The 22,880-nt window shown below is 39.1% G+C and overlaps 1 protein-coding gene across 3 annotated transcripts in view; it reads right to left on the reverse strand.

Moving 5' to 3' along the window:
* The window catches only part of Snx25 (sorting nexin 25), a 117,033-nt gene that overhangs the window by 19,280 nt on the left and 74,873 nt on the right, over positions 1–22,880 (reverse strand). For all 3 annotated transcript variants that reach the window (XM_045133509.1, XM_045133521.1, XM_045133517.1), the window contains 4 exons: positions 11,588–11,769; positions 9,810–9,941; positions 5,971–6,237; positions 218–382 (listed from right to left, as the gene is read on the reverse strand). In XM_045133509.1, coding sequence (XP_044989444.1) covers positions 218–382; positions 5,971–6,237; positions 9,810–9,941; positions 11,588–11,769 — 746 coding nt within the window. The remainder of the gene's footprint in view (positions 1–217; positions 383–5,970; positions 6,238–9,809; positions 9,942–11,587; positions 11,770–22,880) is intronic.

Below are 22,880 nucleotides of genomic sequence, written 5' to 3' on the forward strand. Positions count from 1 at the left end.
AAGATTACTTTCATCTGATAACTGAGAAAGAACTCCAAGTCATAAAAGATGAAGAACAAGTGTTCTAATTCTACCCTGGCAGTAAAAAACTGATAATGGAACTTGCTCACAGTTAAAATCCTTCCTAAGGAAACTGACACTTCTCAATATAAACTGAAAATGACTATCAACAAGAGAAGTGGAAACTTTCAGAGATAACCTCAAGAGCAAGAGTTACCTTCTTGTCAGGTTTTGGAGCATTCTGAATAGAACTCAGAGCTTGCCTTCTATATTCCAGCTTCTCATTTAGCTCTCGGAGTCTGTTGCCAGCAAAGCTGTCTTGTTCACTAATCCCACCAGTGCCTTCCTCTGCAGCTTCGCCAACACCATCACTGCCCAGGCCCTAGGGAGAGACAGTGTTCCACCAAATCTTATGAACATGAGAAATTCAGTAGTTATATACTGTACACATCCTTTGTCATTAAAGCATTGTTCCAGAGGACTAGACCCTAGAAAGTAAAAGACTACTATAGGAGAATGTTTAAAGAGTGCTTTTTTTTCTTCCCAGCAAAGAGAGGGATCAAAAGATTTACAGCCAAAGACACAGGTCTTCAGAATTATAGCAAAAAAAAAAAAAAAAAAAAGGAAAGCATTTAATGAGAGTTGGGGGTAAATCCCATGTCACTATTTCCTAAAGGTACATTCAAGGATATCTACATGGAATAAGGCAAGGCACCAGACCTATCATCCCATCAACTAGAATGTTCTGTAATCTCCTTTCAGTCTTTTAACAATATTACAAAAGACAAATACCAGTCCATATAAAACAAAATTTTAGTTTTAGGAGCAGCCCACAGCATGCAGGGCCCTGAAAGGAGGACTATCGTTTGTTGTGCTTACTCCTTAATGCTTCCTGATGGTTTTCTTCTCATTTTTCTTAATTGTAACAAAGAGTAAATTGAATTTTCAAAGGAAAAATGAAAGTATTAGTAGATCTGGGGGAAAAAAGCTATTTTCATTTTTCCTGTTATGTATAGACATATAAACTATGACATAGTCCTTTACCTTATATAGGTTACCTTTCCAAATATTTTATTTATTTGTTTGCAAGAAGAGAGAGAGGTGCATCTGGCTCTATGTGGTTACTGGGGAATTGAACCAGGTGGGCAGACTTTGAAAGCAAGTGCCTTTAATAGCTATCTCCCCAGCCCCAATGTTGCCTTTTTTGGGAAACAATGCAACATATTTTGAGGGTATGGTATTTCTAGAGAAATACTGTGTTCTATTGCTTGGCTAGTTCACAGAGGTCTGAACCTTACTGCTGGGCCTACTGTGGTATGAATCTGTTTCTATTCAGATGTTCTACAACAAACTATCATCCAGAAACTTTTTCCTACATTCAGTTACTTTTTATAAAATTCTTTTTTAAAAAATATTTTATTTATTTGACAGAGAAAGAGAGAGAGAGAGAGAGAGAGGGAGGGAGGGAGGGAGGGAGGGAGGGAGGGAGGGAGGAAACAGGATAGAATGGGCACACCAAGGCCTCCAGACAATGCAAACAAACTCCAAGTGCATGTACTACATTGGCTTACATGGGTACTGGGGAATTGAACCTGGGTCCTTAGGCTTCTTAGCTGCACTAAGCCATCTTTCCAGCCCTCAGTTACTTTATTTATTTATTTATTTGGTTTTTCAAGGTAGGGTCTCACTCTGGTCCAGGCTGACTTGGAATTAACTCTGTAGTCTCAAGGTGGCCTTCAACTCATGGCGATCCTCCTACCTCTGCCTCCCGAGTGCTGGGATTAAAGGCGTGCGCCACCATGCCTGGCTCAGTTACTGTCTTAATACATCTCTCCAAGTTCCTATTTCTAGGGATGACAGAACAAAGAGTACCTGTAACTCTAGGTAGTACACACTGGCTTTCTTTGAGTACTAGTAGAAGAGGACACTTTTTAAAATATTACTTATGTTAATAGTCCAAATCCTTATCCAATTCCTTTGATAGGTACTGACATTTTTATTCATTTGAATATTCTTTTTGAAACAGTAACTACTATAATACCAACCACTTTAATTTTTCATGTGCACGGATGGTTTGCATGTTTGAGTGTGTGATGAGGGTAGGAGAAAGAGCAACACTATTGAGTCTTTTCCTCAATCATTCTCCCACCTTATGTTTTTAAATAGAGTCTTTCACTGAACCCAGGATTTACTGATTTGGCTATACTAGCTCGTTAGCAAGCCTCAGTGATCCTCATGTTTCTGCTTACCCGATGCTGGGATTACAGGTGTCACCACCGTGTCAGGCTTTTACATGGGGTTTAGTTACATGGGTATCCAAACTCAGGTCCTTATGCTTGTGCAGCAAGCACTTCACCCACTGAGCCCTCTCTCTAGCCTCCTACTTTAATTTTTGAGCACAAAATAACAGTTAAAACAATCCATGATCTGTCTTAAAAATAAAATGCAATGAGAAATGGGTTTGGACCTATTGGTTCAGTAATTTTATACCTAAAGAACTAAGGAACTGAACTTAAAAAAAAAAAAAAAAGTTTGAATGGAGCCAGGTGTGGTGGCTTACACCTTTAGTCCCAGTACTCAGGAGGCTAAGATAGGAGGATCACTGTGAGTTCCAGGCCAGCTTGGAGCTTCGGGTTGAGTTTCAGGTAAATCTAGGAGTGAGAGTGAGACCCTACCTTGAGGAGAAAAAGAGAAATCTAAAAAAAAAAAAAAAAAAGGAAAAAAGTGTGAATGGAGAACACACTTCAAATACTACCCAAAGTCAGCACCTAAGAGGGGCTTCATGGAGATGGGAGGGAAACAAAGGAGGGTGGTGAGAGTGAGTTATGATCAGGGTGCACTGTGTGTATGTATGGAGGGTGTCAATAAACTTACTGATAAAAAAAAGCCTCAACAAAAATAGTAAGCACTTTATTTCTCAGGGCTGGTGATATAGAAAACTGGTTACAAAAAAAAAATTAAAGATAAATTATAATCTTAAAGCTCATAAATCACTAGTAGCATATTTGACCCAAGCTATAGCTTAGCAAGGTTTCTTTTGGAGCATTTTAATTTTATGTTTTTTTTAAATGCCCATTTTCTGTAGCTCCTCCCACATTCCCTCTTCTTTTTTCTTCTCATCATTTCCCTATTCAGAGATTGGGCACAGCCCTACTGACTCAGTGAGCCGCTCTAAGCCACAAACAGCCCACCCCATAGATATCTGCCCTCACAGTTTAGGAATCAGCGTAGGGTGTGTCTAAGGCAGCAGGGGACCTCTGAAGGAGGGCTGCAGTAGCAGCAAGGTCAGAGAAGAGGAAGGACAGAGGTAGCTCAGGTGAGGAGGAGGAGGAGGAGGAAGTAAACAAGGTAACTTGGTTTACAGTTCATTCCACTGTATAGTAAATAAGTGCTATGAAGTAGGTGTTCACCCGATCATATTCCAAGCCTTCCCTGGGAAGGGAAGGGAGATAATGCTACCAAAGCTCTGAGATTTAACATCCGCCCTGCTGGTTTGTTCTTGTTTTGGCTTGATCTTTCCCAGCCATGCTTCACTCGTCCTTTTTGTAATAAAAATATTTACTCTGTGTCACTGGACACTGAATGTAACATGCATTTTGATTAAATAGGGGTTCACAGTTAAAGAGATGGTCTGGAATCTTAGAAGCCTTCTGGACAGTATTAGAACTGATAAGACTATGCAGACTTCTAAAGTTTTGTATAATGAGATGGCCAAGAGTCTTTGGAGGGCAGGAATGTAATGTTATAACTTAAAAGTGATATGTTTGGGGCTGGAAGGATGGCTTAGTAGTTAAGCTGTTTGCCTGCAAAAGCCAAAAGACCCAGGTTCAACTCCCCAGGACTCATATTAGCCAGATGCACAAGGAAGTACATGTGTCTGGAGGCTCTGGCATACCCATTTGCGCTCTCTTTCTCTGTCAAATAAATAAAAATAAAATATTAAAAAATCATTTGAAAAAAGTGATATGTTTGGAGCTGGAGAGATGGCTTAGTGGTTAAGACACTTACCTACAAAACCTAAGGACCCAGGTTTGATTCCCCAGTACCCATATAAGCCAGATGCCCAAGGTGGCACATGCATCTGGAGTTTGTTTACAGTGGCTAGAGGCCTTGATATGCTTGCTCTATCTGGCCCCCACCCCTGCAAACAAATAAATATTTTTTTAAAAAAGTGGTATAGTAGAGTGTCGACAAGAGGTGAACCTGATTATACTTAGTGAGGTACCCCAGGCCCATAAAGCCAAACGTCACATGTTCTCTCTCATATGAAGATCCTAGCTACAAATGATTACACTTCTATGTGAGTAGGAATAAAACTCAATAGCAGAGGCCAGTAAGCTAGAAAGGGGATATAAAGGGAATAGAAAGGGGGGGAGGGAGGGGATGGTATTCATATATGTAAGCAGAAGAACAGATTAATGGGGTAAAAAGCCTACGCAAGGTCTGGGCAAGAGATTGAGAAAATGAAAGGTGGAAGGAGAGCTAACCAAAATCTAAGAGGATATAAATAAGTCATATGAAAACCTACTTTTTTGGACAATGGAACACTCAGAGGTCATAGATTGTTACTAGAATTTTTTCAGTGCCAGGGATGGGATACCTTCCAGTGAGTTGTTGGCCAGGGAGGTCACTGATACCTCCAAAACATTACAGACCATTGCCAAGGCTCTTGGTTTCCCACCAGGAGTAAATGGTAAGACCCTAGTGCTGAAGATTCCACATACTTGGGCTACAACATCACTGAGAAATCTGCTGGAACTGAGCTGAAAACCTCCTCCATGTAGACCAGCTGACAGAAAGTTAGGAAAAGCCACACAGCATGCAGTTCAATGGCAGAGACGGAAATCACCAGTGGACACTCCAAGCCTTATATTTGGCCAGCCAAGCCAAATGAGCCAACAGGTACCAAAGTGCCATGTCTGCCATGGTAGAAACCAACTACTCTCTAATTGGACTGGAGGCCCACTCCATGGGAGGGAATATATCCCCGAAACTAAAAACCTACAAAAGGGGTAGTCATGAGCCCTAGGGGTAACATTACACCCAAGGGGTGTAATGTCTGCTGGTGTCTGGCTAAATGTATATACTATGCTCACCAAACTGCCCAGTAAGCCCTTCTCTTAATGTTCATACCCATATATTAATGCTACTCTCACTTTTGGTTAGAGAACTTTCTCTTTTCATATGGCAGCAATATCTGTATCACATCCTCCAAGGCTCAGGGTCCATTGCGGAAGAGGTAGCAGAAAGAATTTAAGAGACAAAGGAAGGGTAGGACTCCTTGCAACATGCTCCTCCAGACACAAAATGGCCTGGATATCCATGACCTCACAGTGCCTGACACTACCTATAGAAGACCATCATAATAGGAGGAAAAGATCATGACATCAAAATAAAAGAGAGACTGATTGAGAAGGGTAGGGGATATGATGGAGAATGGAGTTTCAAAGGGGAGATGGGGGGAAGGAGGGAATTCTCATGGGTTGTCTACAATTATGGAAGTTGTCAATAAAAAAAAATTTTTTTTAAAAAAGAGTTGGACTTGCAATGGTTAAATTCAACTGTCAAGTTGATTGGATAAATAAATAGTCACTAATGATGTATGGATGTCTTTATTAAGTATGTGTGTAAGGGTGTTTCCAGAGAGGTTTACCTGAGGTGGGAAAACCCACCCAAATGTGGGCAGTATCATACCACAGGGAAAAGGGAAAGCCGGTTGAGCACTGTTATTCCCTTCTCTACTTCCTGTTCTGCTGAGATATAAGGAGACAAAAGTCACAACTGCATGCTCTTGCAACCATGGGGCCATCTGCCATCAGCCTTCCTTATTGTGATGGGCTATGGCCACTCTACCTGTGATACCAAACAACCCTTACTTCCCTTAAGTTACTTTTTGTCAAGAAATTTGGTTACAACACCCAAAAAGATAATGAACACAGAAAATTGGAGCGAATGTTCAATGTGACTCACCATCTCATCCTTGTTAGAAATATGTGAAGCATGTTTTTCTTCTTTGATCATCAACTGCTCATACAGGTCACTGACAATAAATGATGGGTAGTACCTTTCCCTCAAGGTCTCATATACTTCTCCCTGGATTTTGCAGAACACTTCAATACCTTTATTTCCTACAAGACATTGCTGAATTTCTTTGTAAAGTGACTTTTCCACAGATATTTCTTTGCTTTCCACAAAGAAATACTGATAGATTTCACCAACTAATTGTGGAATTTCATTCTGAAAAGACAGAAAGATGAAGAAAGAGAAAGATAAGGAACACTGTTTCTGAGAGAAATTATTTTCTACCAAATTCTCTTCATGTTAAAGCTGGGAGGAAGAGATTTAGAATGTACCCTGAACTTCTGTGACCGTGAGACTTATATTTCAGTGTCCCATATTCAAGTTCCATAGGAAAACATGAGATTCTAATGAGAGTTCTCTTTCTGTAAGATTCTTCTTCTATTTCTCTCTATCCTATAGATACAACATGAACTTAAGTATTATTGATTTTTAATCTAATATAAATAACTGGAAGTGCTCACCCAACTAATATAAAAAATTTCTTACTCTTGAAAGAAGTATTTTTATATTTTAAAAAGCCAAGAGTGATGGAGAGAGAGATGGCTCAGTGGTTAAAGGTACTTACTTATAAAACCCAAGGGCCACCCCAATTCTGCTTCATACTGGCGTATCTTGAAATTCTTTCCTGTGTTGAAGCCAAGAACCTGGTTTTACTGGAACTGAAGTCCTTAAAAGATTAAAAGAACTCCTCAGGCTGCTGAGGGCAACAGTATGGAGCTGTGTCACCTTCCATACTGCCACAGACAAGTTCCTCAAAATCTTAAGGAGATCAGCTGCAGCATACTGAAAAATCAAGCTAGAAATTAAGATAGAAGCCTCCTCCCTGCTGACTAGCTATCATAGTACTGGCAAGTGCTAAGCAGCCTGCTTGAGGAGAAAAGTCATCAACAGTCTTAGCCAGCAGTGAGCCCTGCAAGCTAAACAATTGGCAAGCCAGGCAAGATGTGCCCACTAGTACAGTAGTGGCATGTCTGTTATGGGGGTAACTAACTTAGATTGGATTTGAGGCCTGATCCATGGGGAAAAATTCATGGCTGACACTGAAAACTTACTCTAAAGCCTATGGTTGGGAAGGTCATGTGGATGAGAACTACTGTTGCTTGGCTAAAGAGATATATTATGCCCACTAAATTGCCTTGTAAATCTTTATGCTTATGCCCTTTTTTGATTAGAGAAGCTTTTCTTTTCAGATGGTGACGACTACTGAGGACACTCAATACTCATCAAGGTGCTAAGAAGTGACAGTTAAATGTTCAGCCCTAAGAGATATCTCTGTTATACTTCCAAGGCTCAGGGACCATTGCAGTAGAGGTGGAAGAAATAATGGGGAGGAATGCTTTGGAATGCTGTCTGGTCAGTGCATTCAAGACCTCACAGAAGCGGTCATTACTTGTACAAGACCTGCATGATATTGAGTCCATCAATATGTTGCCACAAATGATGAAGGAGGGAAAATAAGACATCAAAATGGAAATAATAAAAATAGAAAGAACAGGGGCTAGAGAGATGGCATAGTGGTTAAGTGCTTGCCTGTGAAGCCTGAGGACCCCGGTTTGAGGCTCGATTTCCCAGGGCCCCTGTTAGCCAGATGCACGGGGGAGGGGGGGGCATGTGTCTGGAGTTTGTTTGCAGTGGCTGCAGGCCCTGGAACGCCCATTCTCTCTATCTGCCTCTTTCTGTCTGTTGCTCTCAAATAAAGAAATTTAAAAAAAAAATAGAAAAGAGGGGTTCAATGGAGGGGAGGGGAAGGAGGACAAAGGAAGGTGATGAGAAGAGATTATGATCAGGGTATATTGTGTATGTATGGAGATTGGCAATCAAAACAATAAATAATTTTTCTGATGTAGAGTTAAAAAAATAAAACAAAACAGAGGGCCCAGATTTGATTCCTTAGTACCCATGTAAAGCCAGATGTACAAAGTGGCTCATGCATCTGGAGTTCATTTACAGTGGCAAGAGGTGTGTCTATATTCATTCTCATTCTCAAATCTCTCCCTGCTTGCAAATAAATAAATAAATAATTTTAAAAGCCAAGACAGATTTTTTCAGAATGATTACTTCAGAATTATAGTGTCACTGAGCTATAGTCTTAAGCATGATACTTGTATCACAACTGGCCTATGTCAGAAATGCAGATATTCCATCTGACTAATACAATTTCTCACATCTGCTCTACAGGCATTTCACTAACTCTAGGAATGGAATACAGAATTTATAACAGTAGTGAAAAGCACAGACATCTAACTTAATGAATATGACTAATTTATCAGTGTTGCCAGGTCAGAATATGACTATTTTGAGGAAGCTATATGGTGATGCATGTGTCTGGAGTTCATTTGCAGTGGCCAGAGGCCCTGGCGTGCCCATTCTCTCCCTCCCTCTCTCTGCCTGTCTGTTGCTCTCAAATAAAAATTTTTTTTTAAAAATCCCTTTTCATGTTTTTTTTTTTTTTAAATCCAAGATTCCTGTTCATTTCCCTGGGCTCCTAGGCCATGTGGTTTATCTCCCTTTTCCTCACTTTACCTTCCCTTCCTTAGCCATTTCCCTTTCCCACATTCCTGTGATACCTGAATAAAATGTGATGTCTTAAAAATTAAAAAAAAAAAAAAAAAAAAAAAACTTCAAAAAAACATTAACTTATTTAAGAGAAGGGGAGAAAAACAGAGAGGGACAGAGGGCCTCCTGTTGCTGCAAAGGAATTGAACTCCAGATAATGTGCCACTTTGCGCATCTAGCTTTATGTGAGTACTGGGGAATTGATCCCAGATTGTCAGACTTTGCAAGCAAATGCCATTAATCACTGAGTCATTTCTCCAGCCTGTTAAACATATTTTAAATGAAATAAAAGGAGAAAACAATTTAAAAAAAATGTACTTTACTGGAGAGAAGGCTTAGTGGTTAAGCGCTTGCCTGTGAAGCCGAAGGACCCTTGTTCGAGGCTTGATTCTCCAGGACCCACGTTAGCCAGATGCACAAGGGGGCGCATGTGTCTGGAGTTCATTTGCAGTGGCTGGAAGCCTTGGTGCACCCATTCTCTCTCTCTATCTATCTGCCTCTTTCTCTGTCACTCTCAAATAAATAAATAAAATGAATAAAAAATTTTTTTAAATGTACTTTACAAATAGAAGTAAAAAACACAAAAAAATGTGCACTATAACAAACCAATGGGCATGTCTAGAAGACTGAGGTGACAGTGTTTAGACCAAGCTTATAACAGTAATGTGGGTATGTACATGTGCTTACATGTGTATAGTGTACTAAAGAGAAACTATATAAAATAAAATTCAATTTTTTGGGTATACTTATAAATCTTTTTATTTGTGACTACTCATTCAAAAGCCTCTTCTGTAAAAGTATTGTGCTGCTTTACTTGCTATAACAAGCTGAAAAGTATCAATATCATTTTTAAACTATTCTTTTTAAAATATTATTTGAGACAGAGACAAAAAAGAGTGTGGGCATGCCAGTGCTTCTTTCTGCCACTGCAAACAAACTCCAGATGCATGCACCATTTTGTGCATCTGGCTTTACATGGGTACTGATGAATTGAACCTTGGCCATCAGGCATTACAAGTAAGTGCCTTTAACCACAAAGCCATCTCTCTAGCCTTAAAATGTTTTTTTTTTTTTTAATATACTTATCTTACAGTGTTATTGAAGATACACTGCTTAGCATGTACTTTCTTGTCAGCTAGTGATTAATTTTCATGTGAGTCTATATACACCACCTTGTTAGCATTCTTCAGATGTTCCACAGACTCCCACAAGCCAATCAGAGCTCTCTTGCCCATTCTTTCCATGTACATGCGAAAGTACTCTCGGTAGAAAGTATTGGCCAAAATATCTTCAAACTGAAGAATCTATCAAGGGAAATAAAGGTTTTTTAAAAATCAAATTTTAAGTATCATTTTGTTTTTAACTTCCCTGATTAACTGTCACATTCAGGGAAACATACTTTTTTTCAGATAATAGCTAATGTAATATATGTCTGATACATTGAATTGTCTATCACTTTCTTACTGAATATTCAAAATGCATATATCCAAAGATTACCAATTTTAATCATTCAGTCATTCACCAAGGATTTATTTGACATCAATTTGGCATGAGGCTCAGAACTAGAACATGACATAGAAAGAGCTCTGCCCATGGGATGGTCAGTTGCCAACAACAGAACAACTGAAGAGAAATATATAAAAGAAGCTAGAGCCTAAATAGTTTGATATTTTTTGCTTTCCATCATATTTTATACAACAGAGGAAAATAAAAATGAATCTTCATGGCAACTTTTTGTTTATAATACCAGTGTAATTGAAAAACTCTTACTTATGAGTTTTTTCATTTTAATCATTTAAATTCATTTCATTGTGTTCATGTACCAAACCAACTCCACTATGAACACAGAAAAAGAAGGCATAGCCTATCTGAAGACACAGTAGCAAGAACACTGAACAAGGACTATAGTATGAGGAAGCAGATGATCCTCATAATGACTTATGACTTAATTAGGAAAAATGACTCAAATTACTTTAAAAGAAATTTAAGGACCATATCCTTAGCTGAATCAGTAATAAAATTACATTTAATAAGTGGAACTCAAATATAATTAAATAAAAAATGTACATTTAACAACTCTTAAATTTAACATTATGGCCCTTGCTTAATTTGAATTGTGGGCAGAAAGAAGAATTTGTTTTCCAGAAGCTTCTTAGAACCAATGAAAGGAAAGCTTTGCTGAGTATTCAACATGCACACATTCAAAAGATACCAATGAGGATAAACTGATGGTCTAGCAACAACTTTCTTCTTTCCTGCATTTAGGAAGTATAAATCAAATTGGCAGGTCAAATGTAGCGGTGCATGCCTTTAATACCAGCATTCATTCGGGAGGCAAAGGTAGGAGGATCAATATGAGTTTGAGGCCAGCCTGAAACTACATAGTGAATTCCAGGTCAGCCTGGACGAGAGTGAGGCCCTACCTCAAAAAACAAAACAACAACAACAAAAAAGGAACTGAGCCAGGAGTGGTGGCACACACCTTTAATCCCAGCACTCAGGAGGCAGAGGTAGGAGGATCACTACATAGTGAATTCCAGGTCAGCCTGAGCTAGGGTGAGACCCTGCCTTGAAAAACCAAAACCAAAAAAATAAAAAAAGAACTGGCATTAGATGTCCACTTCTAGTCAATGCTGTAAGGAGATTTATACTGGAATCACCTTCATTTTTCCTAGAATAAGCTTCCTACATTGTTCTCAAGATTTTACTGTACCATAACATCTAAAGCTTGCTCCCCTGGAACCAGCAGAAGGTACATACACGTGCTTGTACACAGATATACGCCCACCAACTATAACTATTTCCATTTATATAATTCAAGTGTACTAAATAAGATAGTTCCCTGATTCATAAAGGCTGTAGTAATGAATACAAGTAAAATGCTTAAAAGTTAAATGACTGCTTGTAGCTATATCTATGTTTATAAGAAACTGATAAGGCAAAGCTCTACCTTCTGACTCTGAGGCCCTTCCCCCTCATCCAGGGCTCCTTCCTCCTGCTGGTCATAGGCAGGACCTCCCAGGGCTCGGATCCTCTTCTCACATTGCTTCTTTGCCACAGTTAATTGATTTATGTATCTTTTCATATTCCTGGCCCTCAGGAGGTCAGTTTTCATTGCAGCAGATTCTTTACCTTATGTGCGGAAGAATAGAATACCCAGTCAAAGGACAAAGGAATAAAAGAGGGGACAGGAAAACTCTGAAACAGACTACATGTTTGATGTTGTATATTCTCAACAGTGGATATTAACCAAAACAGAACAAAATTCATCATAAATACGTACATGTTCCCAAGTGCAAATACCAATAATTTCTAAATATATCTGACAAATCTTAACTGTGAAAAAATTTTTAAAGGCTCTGCACACATATACTTGCAAATTGATTTGTGTGTATACATTAATATCTTTTATGATATATATATATGCACATTCATATTCATTTGTCAGCATATGTTTGAAGATGCCTTCTCCTTCACAGGTGTTAATTTCACTCTGAGTGAAGTGAGTGACTTAACTGAGTGCTTGCACACACTGCTCACTGTATGTTTGTCAGGTGCTGGTTTGGCTTTTGAGATTCAAGGGCAATTGTTTTTCTTCATGGAACCTTTGAAAGTCTCGTGGGATGGTGGTGGAAATATGAACAACGAAATAATGAGGGGGGCTTGAGAGACAGCCTAGTGGTTAGAAGCACTTGCCCACAAAGCCAAAGGACCCACGTTCAATTCTGCAGGACCTACATAAGCCAGATGCACAAAGTGGTGCATGTGTCTGGAGTTCTTTTGTAGTGGTTGAAAGCCCTGGCATCCCCATTTTCTCTCTCTTATAAACCTTTCTCTCAAATTTATAAAATAAATAAGAAAGTATAATGAGGATACATTGAATAAATATACATGGAAAAATGGAAAATGCACAGACATTCCAAACTGTTTGAAAGAGATGCTAACCCAGACTTCCTTAAGGAAATAACATTCAAACAAACATAAATAATGAGTGAAATGTGTTAGACAGAAAGGATAGCAAGAGTGGAAGTGAGAACCCTGAGACCAAAAAGAACAGAATGCTGAAGGCCTGTACAGCAGATGCTAAAAGAGCTAAGAGATGAAAAGTTGGCAAAAGCCAGATGATGCCAGGGAAGGAACTCTGTTCTTTAGGCCCTGTTGCAGTCAGGTTCACACTGCTGGCAGCAATCAGCTAACCAAGAGCAGCTTGTGGGGGGAAAAGGAGCTTATTTTTGGCTTGCAAACTCAAGGGGAAGCTCCACGATGGCAGGGAAAACAACAATATGAACAGAGGGTGGATATCACATCCTGGCCCACATAAGTTAGACAACAGGAACAGGAGAGTGTGCCAAACACTAGCAAGGTGACACTGGCTATAATACCCACAAGCCCACCAAGGTGGACAACAGGAGAGTGTACAAGGGGAAACTGGCTATAATACCCATAAACCTGCCTCCAACAATACACTGCCTACAAGAGGTATTAATTCTCAAATCTCTATCAGCTGGGAACCTAGCATTCCATACACCTACATTAATGAATCAAACCACCACATTCTGCCCTTGGCTCCCATAAACTAATAACCATCCGTGATGTAAAATGCAATGCATTCAGTCCAGCTTTAAAAGTCTCCATCGTTTTTATCAATCTCAATGATGTTTATACATTCCTATAGGCCAAGACCTTTTAACTGAGCCCAATACCAAAACCTCCCCCCAAAACCCATAATTGCATGGAATAAACATTCACACTGCAGAAGATGGCAATGGACATAGCAAAGAAATATTGAACCAATACAAGACTTAAACAACGAGGAAAACATCAAACTCTGTAGCTCAAACTCCAATGACTCTAGTCAATGACAAATCTCCAAATCTGGTAATTCTAACCAGCAACAAATCTCTGGAGTTCCAATTTCGCCCCTCCAGCTAGGCTACTCACAGTAATGGAAAACTTCATTCGGGGCCTGTAGCTCTCTTTGGCAGCCAACTCTGTAAGGTTTAGGAGTGACCAAGACCACGGAGACCACTCTGAGGCAAAGATGGAAGCTTTTATTTGGGGGGAAAAACATGAGTTGCCAGGACTGACTCTCACAAGCAGAGCAGTCAATTTGGGATGAAAGACAGGGCATTATATAGAGCTCTTCAGTTGGGGGAAGGTAAAGAAGGGGGAAGTAAAAAAGGTTTCTTTAGGGGAGATCTAAGATAGCCAGGGTGTGATACCAGACCAGTAACCAGGTGTGCTGAGCGATAAGGGGGCAAGAAACCTAGACCTGGGGCATTGTTAGGCAAGGAAGGGATAATGGATGGGTGGTTCCTTGAGGAATGTGGATGATCTACTTCCTTATGTCTCTATCACCCTCTTGTGTCTACCTTCCTGCTATCCTCTGTGACTCCATTTTGTCCTGACCTAATAATCTCGTGGTCCTAGCATCTCTATTGGGTCTCTACTGCAAGCCACAGTTCTTCTCATGGCTCCATTGGGTCTCCATGCAGGCAATTCAGCAGACCTGCTTCACACTGCCCATGACCATTTCCAAAACACAAGACCATGTTGCAAACTCAATGATCCTCTCTTTCTTGATTTCTTATACTCCACAAGACCAGACAGGGTGCCAATTTGTTAATCCAGGGGGGAATAAAGCAGACTTTGAAAAACAGGACACTCCTTCAGCATTCAGGACCCTTCAAAAGACTTCATTCTTTGTGTTGTCACAGTGCAGGTCAGCTGGCCCAATCTCAAAGGTTGTAATCTCTCATATAATTGCAGGTGAACAGAAGTTTCAGTCCAAAGATTTCATTTCTATCCCATATCCCTCTGCACACACCAGTACTTTTCTATGCAAAGCAACCCTGCCCAACTTCTCAGGACACAAGCATAACAACAAGCTTCTCACACAAACTGCTTCAAGCCCAGTCCAGACAAAGCTCTTTCTCACCCTAATAAACCAAACCTCATAATCCATAGTTATTACCGCATTAAGGTCTTTCAACACTGATCAGAAATAGTCCATCAAGCTGTGCTTATAGCACTGCAAGGCATCTCTTAGGCCAACTTTTCAAATCCTCCCACATTCCTCTTGAAAATCAGCTCCAAAAGGCCATAGCCATACAGTCAGGTGTCTAGCAGCAAATGACAACACTACTCAGTACCAACATTAATGTTGCAGTCAGGTTCACATTGCTGGCAGAAATCAGCTGACCAAGAGCAGCTTGTGGGAAAAAGGGGCTTATTTTGGCTGACAGACTTGAGGGGAAGCTCCAAGATGGCAGGAAAAATGACAACATGAGCAGAGGATGGACATCACCCCCTGGACACATTAAGGTGGGCAACAGGAATAGGAAAGTGTGCCAAACACTGGCAAGGTGACACTTGCTATAATACCCATAAGCCTGCCCCCAACAATACACTGCCTCCAAGATGTGTTAATTCCCAAATCTCCATCAGCTGGGAACCTAGTATTCGGAACACCTAAATTTATAGGCAACACCTGAATCAAACCACCACAGGCGCCACATACGGTGATGCTTTAATAGTTTTTAAGCAGCAATATGCCACAAACAGGTTTGTATTATATACTAATACAAGAAAAGTAAGATTAAAAAATAGATTAGAAAGTGAAAGCCTGATAGCTAGTAGGTAAACTATCACGGTTAAATGTAGGTGGGAGAAAATGATAGCCTAAACTAGGTTTGCAGTAGTGGTGGTATGCGACATGGGAGGACTGGAGAGTGACAGAGCCAGCAGATGTCTGCCCAACCTAAAAGTCACCAAGGTATGAAAACAAAATAGAGGTGTTAAACATGGTTTTTAGGTTTCTGGCCCAAGCACCCATGGAAATGATGAGGTCAATCATTCCATCAGGGAATAATAGAACAAAAACAGATTTGTGGAAAACTACAAAATTCACTTTTGATCTAATATGATAGATAAATCTCCACAAGTGTCCACAACAGCTTCCATCTCACATGCGTGCTTTGCAACATCACTTCTGACAACCTCCCTCTGAAAAGTAGGATATATGCTACCTTTTGTTGAATATGAGTGGACTTATAATTGTAGCAGAAGTGATGCCATGACTTCCAAGGCTAGATCATCAGAGGCCACTGACTTGGAGTTCTAAGCCACTGTACATGTCATCCACCTGCCCCAAGGCTTCCATGCTTTGAGGAGGCCTGAATGATCAGTAAATGGGAAAAAAATCAACATAGAGAAGTACCTGGACTCCCACAGACCATGTATCTGTCATACCCAACACTACTCAGTAACTCCATCTCGAATGTGAATTGTCTTGCATCAGAAAAGCAAATCCTCCCAAAGTGTGCCCATCAGAAGCAAGATAAAAGGCTGTTGCTTCAGACATATTATGTAACAAACAATAACCCAAACAGACAAAATGAGGCTGAGGGCTTTTCAGTTATCTAAAGTGCAAGAGAAGGTCTCTTGATGGTGAAGGGTTAATGACTTTCCCTGAAAACCTGAGGGAACTAAAGAATTAATGACTGTTCCTAAGAAGAGAAGGTCTTGAAGAAACATCAGAGTCAGTCAGTCCCAGACAAGCTTGACAACTCCCCTGATTGATGAACTTCTCTTAACTCAAAAGGCCTTGAAGGAACAGAAACCATCTGTCTTTATGTATGACTAAATTCATGGACATTGTTTTAATGTTTATAGTCACTGAATATTCTGATACTAGCTGGGTGTGGTGGTGTATGTCTTTAATCCCAGCACTTGGGAGGCAGAGGTAGGAAGATTGTGTGAGTTCAAGGTCACCCTAAGACTACATAGTGAATTCCAGGCCAGCCTGGGCTAAAGCAAGAGCCTGCCTTGAAAACAAAACAAAACAAAACAAAAACATTCTGATACTCAGATATTTGAGGATGACATTAAATTATTAAAACAATGTTTATGACACATTTCTCACCTTAAATTCTAAGGTTTTCTGCTCAGGATGTTTCTCTATAGATTTCCAATAATAGAATGATTAACTTCATCATGCTGAACTACTTGCTTCTCTGTCAGTTGATAATAAGATAAGTCAATTAGGTAAAGTTTCTCTTAATTGTCCTATAAAAATGATTAAAGTTTTATAAAAGGCAAGATAAGATTGCTGAAGGAAAATATAGAAAGAGATTTCTAATAAAATAGATAGACAAAATGTTATTAAGAAAGATATTTAAATGGTCAATGCAAATTCAAAAAAAAGGGTGTAAAGATATAAAGAGTAAGATTTTTTAAAAAAAAGATGGTCTTCAGGCAGAGCAAAAAATAAAAAATAAAAAGACTGGACATCAGACAACCTAGATACTCCTGATTACAGCTTCTCCCCATAGTCACTAATGGTTTCCAGAAACTGTTAGCTGACAGGGAGATGGATCAAGGGAAACGTTCTAACTACTGGGGAAACTAAATCTTAAAGTAAAGGTTCACTTATTAGTATTTAACTTCCCAAGACAAGGATCTCATACTAAAAACCATTAAAAGTTTTAAAATAACTCCTATTATATTTAAACTAAAAACATTCAGTATCAAACAGTGTTTTCTCCTTAAACACATATTTGTAAAGGTTGTAATAGAGCTGATCTGCTTTAGTTCAACAACAATCAAATTCTGCTGTTTTATGTATCATCAAATAATTAAATAACTGTTTCATTTCTGGTATCTCAAGTTCATTGCTCATAAGTATATTAACTCTTAAGACATATTCCCTGCTTTATGGTACAGCCTCATGCTCAAACAATGGTCCTCATCTGAGGGAAATAATTTCAAGCTCTATGGTTATATTTTCAACATTCCCTGGGGAATTGGTACCCACCCAAGTATCTGGCATAATCAAAGATATTTTCAGACACAGGTGCCGAGACTTTATATTGTCTTACTTGTCTTTTCCTCACGATTTCTAAATTAAATTAATTGGTTTAGGTATGTTGATTAAAATATTATTTTCAAAACTGATAGCACGTTCTACCTATATTTATAGCTATTATGTATTTAAAGATTAAGAGGTGCCTGCCTTCTAAAAAGCTATTTCTCTCACCTTAACTGTTTACATAGTACAAACTTAATTCTCTATAATAAGGTGGTAAATTTATTTATAGTGCCATACCTCATATTACAATAAAATAAAATTCAAAGGCCCCTGGCCCAAAGTTATGTCTTGTACTGTAATACACTTTTATGTTGCTTATGCCCCATATTACACAGTCTTTTGTATTGACACAGTAGTATTTTTACTGTTTCAAGGTCACAGTTTGTATTACAGCTTCTGGCCTGTTAAGATGCTAAAATTATCTTGTCTTTCTTAATTTCATAACACAGCTACAGATATGTCTCTATTAATTAACTATTTTTTTTTTTCAGACTTTGGAAGAGAGTTGCATGTAAAAATAGACTGATTCTCCACTCCATCTCTGGTGATGGTTCTGTAAAGCCTTAGTTTCCCGTATCAATATCAAGGTTAACAAGATCAAGACATTTTAACTAGCTTTGTCTATTTATTTAAACTCTACCTAAGTGTGACATGAAAATCAAAACTACGAAATTGATATGAACAGCCTTCTGGGCCTCTACAGTTTCACTAATTGACCTAAGAGGGTTGTGTAACAGACTAATACTAACTTCATATACCTGGGTCCCTCTAGATAGTTCTCCAAGGCCTAAAAGTCAATAGGAGTAATGAGCCTCGTCCAATTTATTTTTTCCACCACCACCTTTTCAGTTTAAACAAGCCAAACTCAAACTCATTGCCCATCTTTACTAAAACTTGGGGTCTCTCTCTCTCTGTTTTGGATGGTAGGCTTATAGGTCATTAAAATACAGGCCCAATTTCCTTTGTTCCTGATAACATTAAAAAGATTATAAAAAGTTAATTTCAGATTGATTAACTAAATTATATCCAAATATTAAGCTTATATGTTCTCCATCTGATAAAGCCTTTACTTTATTACATAGGCACCTGTTTACAATAGTAAGTTTCTTAAGTGTTCTACTCTTACATGTTTTCAGTTGGACAAGACTTTTATTTATTTGTTATAACCTTATTCTAATAGATAAAACTGAGTCTAATTATATAAAATATATTTCATTGTATTATAGAATCAATTATATAAAACATAATTTCATTGTGTTTATAAAACAAACAATGGATAATAATAAATTATCAAGATTAATCAAACTTTTAGCCTTTCAGCCTACCATACTTTCATTAATTCTCCTAAACCTAAGACTTTTTGATCTTTGGACTAAGTAAGTAAAGACTATAAGCCTTCTATATTAAAGACTTACAATGTCAAAGGGGAAAGTGTGTGTGGGGGGAGGGAGGGTATTACCATGGGATTTTTTTTAATAATCATGGAAAATGTTAATAATAAATAAATAAATAATAAAAGACTTACACAGAGAAAGAGACCTTTAAACTTAAAATTCAAAATTAGTTAACTTCTTAATCTCTATAACATATCCTAGGGCTGGAGAGATGGCTTAGCGGTTAAGCGCTTGCCTGTGAAGCCTAAGGACCCCGGTTCAAGGCTCGGTTCCCCAGGTCCAACGTTAGCCAGATGCACAAGGGGGCGCACGCGTCTGGAGTTCGTTTGCAGAGACTGGAAGCCCTGGCGCACCCATTCTCTCTCTCTCCCTCGATCTGTCTTTCTCCCTGTCTCTGTCGCTCTCAAATAAATAAATAAAAATTAAAAAAAAATTATAACATATCCTATTTAAATTAAAACAGTTTCACTTCAATACTAATTTCTTATACTTCCTACCTTACCTAAACCAAATCTATTTCCAACAATCTCAATTAACTTCCCATCCAAGTTAATACCTTCTTTCTTTCTTTTTTATTTTTACCTCCTAAAAGTAATACCTTCTTTCTTACCTATCACCTCTATTATTAGTTTCAACATTAATATTGGTGTCACGTATAAATGTCACGTCACATGCAATAAAATTCATATATAGATAATAACCAGATCATAATGACTAACAGATTTAACATGATCTAGGAATTTCTTTCAAAATGGCTCTGATAAATATCACTCTCCTGAAGAGCTGCCTCCTTGCCTATTCATAAGATCCACGTGGGATAATAGTGTGCTATATACATGAACTACAAAGTAAAGTTTGGCAAATGAAAAACTAAAAGCAGAGACTCCCAAAAGCCATATGTGTGTGACTAAACTTCAACGGTGGACTATAACCGATTGTGAAGAAGTAAATGTTACTAGTCCAGAACCAATAATACTTTGGGCTATATTAGCCTTTTTCATGGTGAATATTATTTCTCCACATGTGACCTGACATTTCTCTATGACTAGTTAAGATATCTATTGCTGTAAGTTCAAAAAGCTCACAATTCTGCTCCCTTCAAATAAAACTTATGCTGTCTCTGACATATACTTTATTCCCCTGATTATGATAGTACTCACCCTCTCTTTTGGTCCTAACATACTCAGATGTCTTACTGAAAAAACAAATGCTCAAAAAAAAATGTCTTTACCTCAAACCAAGCCACTAAATTCTTTATGACCACTGGATATCAACCTCTGGGCATCCAACTCCATGGGACTGTGTGAGACACCCCTGAAAGATCTACAACCCCCTCCTGCAGGAAGTAGCAGGAAGTCTGATATCATCCCAGTTCTGTCCACATAGCCCAGCCCTGCACTGCCTTGCTCACTTCCCAATTTTCCCCAATCTTTTCTATCCTTCCAGAGTCCAGACTGAGGGGTTAATGACTCTCCCTGACAACCACAAGGAACTGAAGGGTTAATGACTAAGATGAGAAGGCCTGTACAAACATCAGAAGCAGTCAGTCCTAGATAAGCTTGACACCTTCCCAGATTGATGGACTTCCCTTAACTCAAAAGACCTTGAAGGAACATAAACCATATGGGGTATCCTCCCTTAGAAAATTCTTGCTAAATAAATAAATGCCTATTCTGAGCAAGTCCACAAATAGCTCTTCATCTACTTCCCTTGGACTAGCACCTGGTCTAGTCTATTTTTCTTAGGGTCCTCATTATACACTTGAACCCCAGCCTAGCTCAGTGCTTCACCCACTATCCTGATGAAAGACTGTACTTCCTTGCTGTGTTTCCATAAATCGTCTCTGTGTGTTGAGACCAAGTCTGGTGTTCTTCTGTTTTTCATTCTCCTTACAGATAGTAAATGCATTATGTGAGTGGGCAAGACAACCCAGGAGAAAACAAAACATCTCCAGGACATAATTTAAATAAACATTTCATTAAATGCTAAGATAAAGAAAGGGGGAGAGACTTCCAGTTAAGATGGCTGCATAGGAACCATGCCAAAACAGCCTGGGGGGGGGGGATGCAAAAAAAAACAAACCAAACCAGCAAAATACACACTTTTACTAAAAAGTGAGGTATATAGGAAATTGAAATGGCAGCAGAGAAGTAGGAGAGATCCAGAGCATCCAGAGCCCACATAGGCTGGCAGAAGCGGCTCCCGCAGCATCAGCTGCCAGGTTCGGCTTGAGCCACAGGAAAAGCCAGGTGAGGGGATTTTCAACTCACACCGGCGCTCTCTGAAAACTCAAGAAACATGAAGAGAGAACAGCAGTGAACAACGTAGGAGTAGATCACAAGGTAGAAGAACACATGGACCAGTGAGAGAACTAGAGTCAGCATCAGCAGCCTCCCTTCCCCCACCACCATTGCTCAGCTCTGAACAGAGCAGCGATCCAGCAACCCAATCAACCTACTTGAACACACAACACCAAAGAGGGACCCAAGCAGGAGTGCAGCATAACTGAGACAAATCATCCCAAAAGGCAACTGGGATTACACCAGGTCAGTGCCTGCCTAATAAGCCTGGTATGTAGGCCTGAACCGGAAGTGCTAATTGCACCTTCCACATCAGGATAAATTATGTGTTAAATCTGATGGATGGTCAGATTTGCCATTCTTTTTTTTTTTTTAATTAAGCAAGCTTTTTATTGAAGCTTACACTGTGGTACAGAAATACATTTCAACTGATTAAAGTCCAACACCAACTAAGGGAAATTATTGCATCAAAATTTTCCCTCTTCTATCACATTTAGATTACTATTTGATCTACATTTCTCATTTTTTTTAGGCTTTGTTCCACATAAATCTGTGTGAGTTTTCAACATCAAAATTCTTAATTCTGTTGGAGGGAGGGGAGAAAAAGAAATCAAACCTCAGGCCAACAAATGTCATCAAATCTACTGAGACACTGTTCAAGAACAAAATCCATCTTAAGCATTGTTCCTTGCAACAGGGCAAGTGAAAAGGTTACGAGCTGGGCTCACCACAGAGGCAAACTGATAAAGCTGACAGAGAGCTCCTCAGTGAAACAGTCCATCAACAGCATGCGTAACACTGAAGTCAGAACCCTTCCAACCACTTGATTTCAAACCAAGTAGGTTCTATGTGTAGAAACACTAAAAAAGGTGTTTCATTTATAAATACGGAAGGAACAAAACATCACTGCATCAATCCAGAAATTGTCAGGAAAAAATTGTGAGGACAACACATATAAAATTTAGTCAACTTTGCTCTTATCTCAGTTGCTTAAATCCCACAGTATTTGCAAATTAGCTAAAAGATGGTAACTCTAGAAAGCTGGCATTTCTAGTCTGCTCCCCTTGAGTATTTTCAGAAGACTGTTATTCATTCATGCACTCTGCTGTATGGCTCTCAGGGCAACAGTTCTCATTCTGGGCAGTCATTCATTTGATCATGTGGATGAAGACCAAAAAGAACAGGTAAAGCCAGATAGTCCACATGTGTCACAAATCACACAACTTGAAGTCATGATGGAAAAACCATAGGTTCAGCTTAAAACCCAAGTTTATAGGACATCATTAGTGGAAACTGGTAACAATGGCTGCTGGAAGTAAGCGAAGGTAAATGATCTAAGTCCAGGACACCACTTTGCTAAAACTACCCGCTTAAGACTTCTTAGTAAGAATCTCCTCAGCTCACTTAACAACTTAGCAAAGGCAGCACACTACAGCATTAGAAACTAACTACTAAAGAGCATCCCTTAACAGATGGTTTCCACAGGGCTCGGCTATATCTTGATCTACCAACTGTCTATAGGTCCTCACACTAATCATTCAGGAGACCTTTAATTTCATTTTTGAGACATTACTGTCATATTCCAGAAGAGCTCAAAAGGCCACATTCCCATGGCCTTAAAGGAAAATTAAGCCCAGGGACCATTTCCCCCACTCCTCTACTCCCCCATCTGGGGTGTAA

This window comes from Jaculus jaculus, chromosome 1, assembly GCF_020740685.1.
Source record: "Jaculus jaculus isolate mJacJac1 chromosome 1, mJacJac1.mat.Y.cur, whole genome shotgun sequence".
Classification (NCBI taxonomy): domain Eukaryota; kingdom Metazoa; phylum Chordata; class Mammalia; order Rodentia; family Dipodidae; genus Jaculus; species Jaculus jaculus.